Below are 10,603 nucleotides of genomic sequence, written 5' to 3' on the forward strand. Positions count from 1 at the left end.
GCAAACCTAGAGCTGTTCGCAGTATGCTTTCTTTTATGGTCTCGTCTCGACACACTAGAAAATTTTATATCCAAATTGGTAGAAGCCATTGGAAGAGAACAATAAAAAAATAGTTTTACATTGACTACACATATATTTATCAAATTTGGAATTGCCAATTTTACATTTACATATTCTTTTTAAATCTTTTACAATCAAACATTACACAAATTTTAATTTTTGAGTTTCATTTCCATCAATCCCTGAAGTTTATTCCTACTCAATTATTTTCCTAATTCAAATTATGTTCAATTAATAAGAAATGAATATATATTTTCGATTACATACAAACATGCGATCACTCACAACGAAACTCTCAATTAAAGTAACACAGTGTATTTTGAAAATACTTCATTTTTTCATACATATTCATCTTATAATCCTAAAAATACGGATTTGTTTTTTTTTTTAATATATTCAACAACGGGAATCTTTCAAACTACAGTCTCTCTCCCAATAAATAGAAGAAAATCTTATATTATCGCATGAAATCTGCACTAAATGCTCTCCTTTTTCTCAAGTAATATTTTAAGTTATCCCCACTAAATCTTATTTCATTTTTTTCTGAATACTCTTCTGTGTATCCACTACTATTTTCTTGATCATTTTTACTATAGCATAAGCTCTTGTTTTTTTTTTATTATTTACTAACCCCACTCACCCACTACAATGATTGATCTACGACTGTATTTTTTAAAGGTGGAATTACAATTTTACACATTAAAATGCAACATTCTTTTTATTTAATATTCATCTCTTTAAGGATTAAAAGTGTCAAATCTTATAATTTTGAGAGTTTGTATTAATTCCGATAAGATCTTCGTGGTAAATTTTTCTTAATAAATTTGGGAATTTCTCTTATCATGTGCGCTTTGTTTTTGTTCATCTTATTTAAATCCTTTCCTCTTTCTTTAGTACAATAAATTTTTTTTCTTAATATTATTACATTTAAGGGATATTTTTTTTTCTACAATCTATGAACTACTGTGTATTCTCAAATATATATTTTTTCTTCAATCTTAATCTTCAATTGTAACTTGTTCAGGAGAATAATAAAACTTTATAAATCTCTCTAGGAATTATATTCTTTTGATACAATGTAAGATATAATAAAACTTGCTAAATATATAAAAAGAGATAGAATGCGAAATTTATAGAAATTGATCACAAAAAATGGTGAGATTATAGAAAATACATAATTGCAATTATCAATGATATTAGTGCCATGTTCGTTTATTTGAATACGTGAGTAAATAAAAGTCTTCAATGAAGAAGAGTGTTTCATTTAATTAATTTTGGATAATTGGAAATTTTGTGAATTCGTGTTAATAAAATATTCAAATCTTTGTGACAGTATTTATGTTTTGATTTTTTTTTAATTTTTCTTTTGTTTTACGTGTAATGCCACCGTGTACCTTCTCATTTGATCGATTAATTTAAAATACATTTTAGATATTGTATCAATACAACAATATAACTTTACAGATTTCTTCATTAATGAAAACCATCTCAATATGAGGCTATCACATAGATTTTGTGATAAATTAAATCTAACATTTTTTTTCTCTCTCGCCCTTTTTACTTCTCTTAATAAATTTCATTGTTTTTTTTCCTTTCTTCATCTCATTTCTATTTTTCGTGTATTTTTGTTCATGTATTTATGTGTAGTTATTTCTATTTAATCTTATGAAGTTTTCTTTAATTATATCGTACGAATAAATAGCAGTATCCTATAAATTCTCTATTACATAATGCTATATTTACTATAGAATATTATTTTGAAAAATGAAGACGTAAAGTGAGAAAATATATTAGAAATAGATATTTCACAGAAATTGTCACAGAAATGCGTGTCAAAAATAAATACTAATGAGAGTATAATGCCAAGCGCACAATAATTTTTGTTTGTAAACATGTTTTCAAAATTTCCCATGAGAATGAGCGAGATGACTAGATCTATATCTCACTCACTCTCATAGAAAAGTTAAAACCATGTTTATTAAACAAGTTATTGTGCGTTGGGCATAATGCCCAACACACAATAAATGTTGTTTAGTAAACATGTTTTTGACATTCCAATGAGAGTGAGATCTAGATCTAGTCATTTCGCACATTCCCATGGGAAATTTTGAACATATGTTTACTAAACAAAAGTTATTGTACGTTGGGCATTAATTCGGAAAGTCATGTTAATATTTATTTATTTTTTCAATATATAAACAAAACATCAAAGGCAAAATATTATTTAAAATATATGATTTTTTTACCTCTATGTAAGGAAATTCAATTTCAAATGAATTAAATTTTTTTTTTTTAAATTCTTTAAGCTAATGTTTAGTATATCTCTCTTTGGCTATCTTACTCCTATAAAAAGAACATGGCATTATTGTATTACAAAAATAAATTATTAAATTAAGGATAACCTGAAGACACAGCGTTTTTTCATAAATAATAAGTTGTGATATTTAAATGTAAAATTTTTGTGTGGTTCTTCTGTTGTGTAAATTAGTGGTATTTGTCATACACTTTCTTCATTGCCTCTTCTTTCCATTAAATTGTTCATTCTTGCATACAGAGCACATAATTGAAATAATAATCAACGTAATTTGTTTACATAGATAAAATAAAAATAGAATTTAAGTGATGTATAAATACAAAATGTGAAGCTCAGAAGAAAATCCCAATAATTTGTAGATGGAAATTTCAAAAGTAAGCTGGTATTTGTGCCTGAAATACCAAGAAAATATTAGTGGTTTGAAGATGAAAACATGTGAAAAGGAAAGATGGAGCAACACACTTGATCTCTTTCGTAAGTAGGGGTCAATTTAAATCATTTAAATGAATTATTTTTTAGGTGTGATTCCTTCTAATCACACCTATTGTAATCTTCGGATTTTCTCAAAGTGCTCCGATCGAGCTGAAATTCACAGGGTATATGTTTTGAACATCCCTGATGCCGAAAATCATACGCCGGCAATTTCTGGTCCGGCTGCCGTCCGGCCGTCCGTAGTATTCTAGTTTGGAAAGAGATATCTTCATAATTTTTTTTTTAAATATCTAATCGCGCGTACGACGATTTCTGTGCTATTAGTTAGGTTTTTTGTTTTGTAAAAACCGGTTCTAAATCGGTTAAAAATCACGTTTTGTAGTTTATCTCGAAATCTAAGCAATGCGTATTTTGTATTTTTGTATGTTTATCGCGATTGTAGTTTGTTTCCAGTAAAAATTAAAAATTTGTCGAGGAAAAACTTTAAGACATTCGTCGAGTGGCAGAGGATTCTCGAGATAATATTCACTCACGGGTTGACAAGAAACGGACGTAAAGTTCATCTATCATTTAGAGACTTTAAAGGTTTGCTTTATGCATTTCTCATTCAATTTTTTTCATTTTCAAGTGAAATTTTGCACATACCAAGCCTGAAGGAGGCTCTAAATGGATGTAAAGTTTGAACCCTATATCTCTCATAGTTTCCAAGATAATCTTTAAAGATTAAGACTTTAAAGATTTTCAGACACTTACGCATTTCGCATTCAATTTTTTTTTTTACTTTGAAGTGAAATTTTGCATATAGGGTGGAATCACCAGTTCTCGCCAGTGCCCCACTTCTCGCCACTTACATTGAAATCGCTATTTTTCGCAATTTATGAAATAAATGAGTCGCAATTTTTTTGTATTGTTTCTGCTTCTACGCATAGAATCGAAAAACAATATTTATTCGTTTTTGATTCACGATTTTGATCACTTTTTAGAGCAATATTTTAAGCAAGTGCATCGAATCCAACATCTCTTACCAAATGTACTAAGTGTCGTCAAATTTTCATCAGGCCAAAAATACCTATTTGCGTAAATAATTTGTCTATTGAATATTTAATTGCACTTGTGGAATACATAAAATTTGTATTTAGTCAATTAATATTTCATTTTATATTATTTTTGTATAAAAATGAGGCATGGCGAGAAGTGGTAATATTCTGGAATTGATTTTACCACCTGTCGCCATATCTTTTCAGTAGGCGACGCTAACTTCACTTCGTACATTCTCAGTTGTCAAATCTGCATTGTTTACTTTCTGCAAAAGCCCCATAATTTGATTTCTCAAATAAAAGTGAAGAAAAATCATTTAAAGAGAGTAATAATAAAGTGATCACAAGGAAAGAGAAATGGTGAATGTATTCTTTTCATAGCATTGCCTAAAATAACCGAGTGTGGATATCAAGCCTAAAGGAGGCTGTAAATGTATGTAAAGTTTGAGGCCTCTATCTCTCATAGTTTCCGAGACAATCTACTTTAAAGATTTTCAGACACTTTTTTGCATTTCTCATCCAATTTTCCTCGTTAATAACGATAATAAGTTACTTGCAACTTAAACGAAATTTGCTTTATGTATATATATATCGTTCAAGTTTGGCACAATTCGAATTTGCAACGAAGGAATCACACCTCTATAAGCTGATCTAGGCTTCTCACTGGTTTTTAAAGTGTTAGAGATCACGTGCGCTATACCTAAACAATAGAAGTACTTACGGCATAATAATCGCAAATTCTCTTCAGCTTTTTTTCCATATTTCCATCGGCTACTGATCGTTTCGTTTTGAAGAAATTTTGTTGTATTTAGTCAACTCATATTCATTGAGTCACATTAGTTAGTATCCTTTTATCCTATGAAGCTTTATTATGCTATAATCAAGGTGCATAATTTAGTGGAGTCTGATCTATGCCTTTTTCTGTCAACAATGCTTTTTTTTGGCGTTCATTAAACTAACCAATATAAATGGTTTATCTTTCCTTCGTGTTCAAGCATTATTAAAGCTATTGGTAAATCACACATGATGATTAGTATATTTAATTTTTTTCCTCTTTTTTCTTTCAAAATTATGTCACTGGATTTATCCATTAAGCTTGATTCACAAATATGTAACTATCAACAATTATTTACTAATGAATATTCACTATATAATTTTTTCAGTGGTTTCCAAATGGACTTCCAATACTATGTCAACTATTTGTCCGGCTAGATCAATTCTGGGCCAATATTTTCAGTTTAATTGAAAACTTCTCTGGTCATTGTTCCATTCTTTCTTTTCTTTTGTTGCGACACAAACTTTTTTTCTCTATAAAAATATATATTTATGCTGAGAAATAATTTTTTTTTGGTATATAAGATTTTCTTTTATACAATTCGTCTTGTTTTTTTTTCTTTTTCTAATATTAAAAAAATAAACAGCTCTGTTTACGTGTTTCCACGTTTAGATATTTTGTGCTTTGTGGTTTACAATCTCTGAGATCTCTCTGTCGATTATTTTGCCCTTAGTTTTTGATATTTAAATCTATGTATGTTTTTTTCTTTTAATTTGCAAGGGCATATTTGCGTTTCATTCGTTGCAGAGAGAGAAGAATGCGAAGGAAGATATCTGGCATTTGGGGTAAGGTGGTGAATTTTTCGGAATGAAATCACATTTGTCGATATGGCGAGTGAAGTTTAAGGTATTGAATGACCAGGGATGGACCACCGGCCACCACTTCAGGTGGTATGGCACTCAATGGACAGTTTTCGATGCTCATGATGGCGAGATTCTGACACAGGGCCAGTTCATATGGCAATTTAACTAGAGCCACATTGTCATTAATGTAGAGACTCTCGAGATTCTCAAGAGTGCCAATCTCTTCTGGAAGGAATTGTAAATTATTCTCTCCCACAGACAAATATGTGAGACTCGTGAGATGTCCAATGGTCCGTGGCAGTGTCTGAATATGATTAGATTGGAGTATGAGCTTCTGGAGATCATGCAACAGACCTATTTCACTAGGCAGCGACTCAATGCGATTCTCTTCGAGATCCAACACTCGCAGCTTTCTCAAGCTTCCAATGGTATTAGGTATTTTCTTTAACATATTGTTTGATAGAATAAGAATTTCAAGATTTTGCAAGCAGTGAATATCATCAGGAAGTTTTGTCAATGAATTTGTACCCAAATTCAACTCCACCATATGTATCCACGTTCCAATGTCCAGTGGCAGTGATGTGAGCACATTTTCCTTCATATTGAGCTTTGTGAGACCTTTCGCTCGACTGAAGATTCCATAGGGAATCTTATCAATTTGATTGTGCTCGAGATTGATGCTGGTGACATTTGTAAACTGAGCCGGACCACCACATGGATAACTATGGAAGGAGTTACGAGACAGTGTAATGCTGGTGAGAGAGCTCAAGCTGGCCAGTAGGCCATCCGGAAGCTGGGAGATACTATTTCCCTCAACATTAAATTCATCCATAAATTTGCAACTTTTCAATGATTGAGGAATTGACGTTAAGCGATTGTATCGTAATCCCAAGCGTGCCAAATTTGTCAACTGACCAATACTTTCTGGTATATCAAGAAGTTCGTTGTGTTGCAGATCCAGGGCATTTAGATTGACACAGGCACCAATCTCTTCAGGTAAATGCTCCAAGTGATTGTGAGAAACATCTAGAGTAGTCAGATTTACGAGATGCCCAATGCCTTTGGACAGCTCTCGGATTTTATTCTCACGGAGACTTAGCATGGTCAAATTAGTCAGATTGCTGATGGCATCACCGACAATCCGTATACGATTAAATCGGAGGTAGAGTGTAGTGAGACTGGTTAGCTTGTAGATGACATCTGGTATCTCTGATAGTTTATTGTGACGCAAATCTAACACCTTAAGTTGTTTTAGGTTTTGAAGGGAGTCCGGAAGTGATGTCAGGCTGTTTTCATTCAGAGCCAATGTCTTTAAGTTTGATAGACATCCAATTTCGGGTGGCAACGATGAGATTTTATTACCATAGAGGTAAAATTCCACAAGACTAGAACAATCTTTGACTGTGGCTGGGATTGTGGTGATTGAAGACTTACTAAGATCCAGTCGTTTAATGTTGTCATCGCGACAACGTTGAAATTCTTTCATTACGTCCACATCTGCTTGAATAGCTTTGCCTTTCTTTGCGGTGGGTTTGGGCTTATTGGACTCTGGGTGCTTCACCGTGACCACTTTGGGGCGCACCTCGGCCGGCATGTCACTGCTGCTACTGCTGGTGCTGGGTCCACCACTTCCCCCCAAATTCATGGCTCTCGCGGTGCAGTGCAATGCACAAATAATCACTATCACTCACTCAAGTACTCACCTACGCACTGCAACACATTTTCACTACAACACTTCACGAGAAATTAGGAAATTTCACGGAAAATCTGACATCAAATGAAAATGGCGATTTCGATCCACCCTTTTGACTTGACGTTGTGGGCGCAATTTTAATATTTTTCCGCAAGATGCCGCAGGTATTTTCGCCACAATTCGCCATGAGTAGATTTCCCCTTTTCTGGCCATAAATCAAAACAATATTGTTGCTTCTACACAGAACGGCTTTATTCCATAATCTCTGATCCTAAATGTATTTGAACACTATATCTTTCTTTTCAGGCACCGTCTCTAGCTCCAGTGTTACAGGACAATGTAACCAACGAGCCAGCATTTCTTCAGTATACCCTATTAGAAAATACATTTTCTGGGCAGATATACCTTGGCGTATAACAGCTGCTATTCGGATGTGATTAAATTGCCTTTTGATAATCACTTCAGATAGAACTAAACTGTGCCATGTGCCTATCATGAATTTCCTTATAAACATATCCTCTACAGCTGTTTCCGAAGATCTCAGACCATCCAATAAATTTGCTAAAAAAATATGCAATGTGCTGTTATTTCTTCAGTGATTTCTAATTAAACGCTTACATGTGTTCCAGGAGTTCCAAGCCTTCCTCACTGCTATATGTTGCGGTTTCTGGGACATTTCATATGTAAGAGGACGATCTCTTTTTGCTGATATCTTGTATTTCCCGGTGACTTTTTTCTCCAGCGCTGCGCTTGTGTGGATACACCTGCCCAGTGTCAGTCGATGCATCAATCCATGCTGACACAACTTAGATTAAAGTTGAAAACAAATTAAACTTACAAAAAGGACGATTATCCTATGAAAAACTCCTGGAAAAATACCTGCGTGAGGAGTGGCGAAGACATGTTTAAAAACTTTGACACACCGTGGCGCTGACATTTAGTTGTCACTGAAAGTTTGTGCAAAAAAAAATCTGTCCTCTCGTCTGGAAAAATGGTGCATTATTTGAAGAAAAAGACTGGGTAAAACTTGTGCAATATAGGTCCCAATTGTATTATACAACTTTCTATTGCTGTTGGGGAGGTGGTGCTGAGTAAAATTCAAGTGCTAGGTGTAGAGCTGCTACAAGACAGGTGCAGTAGAAGTGTGTTGTACTAGTGAATGATTTTGGAGCTCTGTTTTGAATGAATTTGCTTAGGAAATTTGTGGTTCATTTCCGCGAATTATTTAATTGAGTCCCCATCTCTGAAAGTAAAGTGCGTGGTGCGTTTGTTTAATTTGAGTGGCTGGCGCGTGTATAGAAGGCTGTTGAAGAATAGACAGCGGCGGGGGAGCGACTTTGGGATGTTGGTGGAATTTGTTGGTGTGCGTGGAGGACCAAAAAGTTGACGAAGGGACGTGTGGAATGGATTCATCGCCACGCAGTGCGCTGTTTCGTGAGATTCACAAGAACACCTGGCTCAAGCGGATCACCAGTGACGTGAAGAAGCTGACTGTTGGCACTAAAGTAGGTCACAGTTTGTGTGGCAAAAAAAAAAATTGTCACACTCTCGTGAGTCTCTCCTTTGTCTTGTTTCAAAAAAGAAAAACATTTTTCTCAATATTTGCAGAGATATGAAAAATTCTGGGTGGTATTCTGCGTTCATGACGACTTTGATGCTCTCTTGGAAGGGTACGTGGAGCCCCGAATGGCCCCATCACACTCACCCGAGTGGACAGTCTCCCTCCAGCAGACACAGCACATTTCACATGCTCTAGTGCCGTTGGAGCAGGAGTACGAGTTCGTAATCACCCTGAGTTCCGACGTTGTTCGCTTCAGTGCCTCATCGTGGTAAGTTGTGTGTTTTGCAAGTGAGAGGAAAAGTGTGTTACACATTTTGCAATCCCAGACTTTCCCTCAAACAGATTTTCACTTTTCCCTTTTCCTCATTCTCTTCGAAATACAAAAATACAAAAAAAAAATCAGGGAAATTATGCAAGAATGGGTGGATACTCTACGGTCAAAATTGCGGGAGATGAAGATCCTCTCACCCAGAGAGAATATCTACAGCAAATTACCCGAAATTCGACCACCGCTCCTACCAACGAGAGATCCAACATCGCCATTGCCAGCTCCACCACCTGTACCCGCAGCTCTGGTACCTGGAATAGAAAGAATCAATCCTCCAGCAATCACTGCAGTTCCCAGCACCAGCACTAGCACCAGCACCACAGTCACTACTGGACAAACTACACCCACCACAAGTGCAATGTCCAATACTCTCACACAGAATCTCATTGCTATGCTATCCAGTCCTATTGCTAATCTGCGACAGCAATCAGATGATGGACAGGCTTCCGGGAGTACTTCACGGGCGTCAACTTCGACTTGTACGACTCATAATTTAACCAATGGATGTGCAAGTCCGGCTAAGAAAGCAACTTCAAATTCCCAACAGAGCCTTGCAAAGACTTTCTCTGACAACGTATTGGCCGATCCCAATACTTGTCCACCTTCTACATCCAATCAGGATGGCCCAATTGAAGGATCATCTCTTAATGGGGTGACTGTTAGTGTTGAAGACAGAGAATCTGGTGAGTTTACATGATTCATTAAAATTCATATTTGCAAGGCAACTTTAGGAATCCTAATTCCCGATTATCATTTGTTAACTCTTTCGTCTCTTTTGGGACTCTGAGTACCCAAAGCAGCATGTGAATATTCAGTGAAAAACAATGTTTTTTTAAATTATTCAGAACTGATAAAAATCAGATTCTTGTGGATGATTACAAACTATAAGTATGTCCAAATGTAAGATATTTTTTGTAGGAAATCTAATTAATGCCCAGCGCACAATAACTTTTGTTTGTAAACATATTTTCAAAATTTCCTGTGAGAGAGAGCGAGATGAGTAGATCTCTGTTTCATTCACTCTCAATGAAATGTCAAAAACATATTTACAAAACAAAATTTATTGTGCGTTGGGTATAATTCCTGAGCTCAGATATTTTTGATTGAAAAATTGTGAAATTGACTTGCAGCATATGCTGCGGTCCGGAAAGAGTTAACCCTTTAACGACGAGACAGTTTTCGCTGACCGAAAATCACCAATAAAAATTAAACCGATAAATAACGCTTTTCAAACTTCTTACATTTTTAACCTTCGAAAAGCCAACAGAGTCTAATTTGGTGTATTTTTTGACTCTATGAACGATAGGGACAAAAATAGCTAAAAATGTCAAGTAATTTTTCTGACGATACCAATAACTTATAATTTTCATTCTAATGAAAAATATTATGTTTGAGTATTGTAGTTTCTTTTTCAAAAACGGTTTTGCTAAAAAAAATACTGGAAGTATAAAAAATAATTAAAATCAATTTTCAATATGAGAATTTAAAAATTCGTCATTTTTTGAGCTTAAAAATTTACTATACAGCAAATAGCTGGAGA

The 10,603-nt window shown here is 34.6% G+C and overlaps 3 protein-coding genes across 3 annotated transcripts; 1 reads left to right on the forward strand and 2 right to left on the reverse strand.

The window, feature by feature from the left end:
* Positions 1 to 113: 113 nt before the first annotated feature.
* LOC129798419 (leucine-rich repeat protein soc-2 homolog) lies at positions 114 to 7,301 on the reverse strand. The gene is made up of 2 exons (XM_055841563.1): positions 4,565 to 7,301; positions 114 to 2,766 (listed from the first exon to the last, which is right to left on the reverse strand). The coding sequence occupies exon 1, from the start codon at positions 7,124 to 7,126 to the stop codon at positions 5,492 to 5,494; it is 1,635 nt and encodes a 544-aa protein (XP_055697538.1). The 5' UTR covers positions 7,127 to 7,301; the 3' UTR covers positions 114 to 2,766; positions 4,565 to 5,491.
* A 103-nt stretch (positions 7,302 to 7,404) lies between these two features.
* Positions 7,405 to 8,110, reverse strand: LOC129798422 (28S ribosomal protein S24, mitochondrial). The gene is made up of 3 exons (XM_055841566.1): positions 8,054 to 8,110; positions 7,793 to 7,979; positions 7,405 to 7,735 (listed from the first exon to the last, which is right to left on the reverse strand). The coding sequence occupies exons 1-3, from the start codon at positions 8,075 to 8,077 to the stop codon at positions 7,446 to 7,448; spliced, it is 501 nt and encodes a 166-aa protein (XP_055697541.1). The 5' UTR covers positions 8,078 to 8,110; the 3' UTR covers positions 7,405 to 7,445.
* A 467-nt stretch (positions 8,111 to 8,577) lies between these two features.
* On the forward strand, positions 8,578 to 9,775 carry LOC129798420 (serine proteinase stubble). The gene is made up of 3 exons (XM_055841564.1): positions 8,578 to 8,679; positions 8,783 to 9,003; positions 9,139 to 9,775. The coding sequence occupies exons 1-3, from the start codon at positions 8,578 to 8,580 to the stop codon at positions 9,758 to 9,760; spliced, it is 945 nt and encodes a 314-aa protein (XP_055697539.1). The 3' UTR covers positions 9,761 to 9,775.
* The last annotated feature ends 828 nt before the right edge of the window (positions 9,776 to 10,603 follow it).

The sequence above is a fragment of the Phlebotomus papatasi genome, chromosome 1, assembly GCF_024763615.1.
Source record: "Phlebotomus papatasi isolate M1 chromosome 1, Ppap_2.1, whole genome shotgun sequence".
In the NCBI taxonomy this organism is placed as follows: Eukaryota; Metazoa; Arthropoda; class Insecta; order Diptera; family Psychodidae; genus Phlebotomus; species Phlebotomus papatasi.

What these genes read in the sequence shown, in the direction of transcription:
- LOC129798419 (XM_055841563.1), bottom strand. Translation starts at nt 7,126, where the DNA reads ATGAATTTGGGGGGAAGTGGTGGACCCAGCACCAGCAGTAGCAGCAGT.
- LOC129798422 (XM_055841566.1), bottom strand. Translation starts at nt 8,077, where the DNA reads ATGTCTTCGCCACTCCTCACGCAG. An exon ending in CTTCGCCACTCCTCACGCAG is followed by an intron (nt 7,980 to 8,053) that starts GTATTTTTCCAG and finishes CTTTAATCTAAG; the next exon opens with TTGTGTCAGCATGGATTGAT. An exon ending in TTGGAACTCCTGGAACACAT is followed by an intron (nt 7,736 to 7,792) that starts GTAAGCGTTTAA and finishes ATATTTTTTTAG; the next exon opens with CAAATTTATTGGATGGTCTG.
- LOC129798420 (XM_055841564.1), top strand. Translation starts at nt 8,578, where the DNA reads ATGGATTCATCGCCACGCAGTGCGCTGTTTCGTGAGATTCACAAGAAC. An exon ending in AGCTGACTGTTGGCACTAAA is followed by an intron (nt 8,680 to 8,782) that starts GTAGGTCACAGT and finishes CAATATTTGCAG; the next exon opens with AGATATGAAAAATTCTGGGT. An exon ending in CGCTTCAGTGCCTCATCGTG is followed by an intron (nt 9,004 to 9,138) that starts GTAAGTTGTGTG and finishes AAAAAAAATCAG; the next exon opens with GGAAATTATGCAAGAATGGG.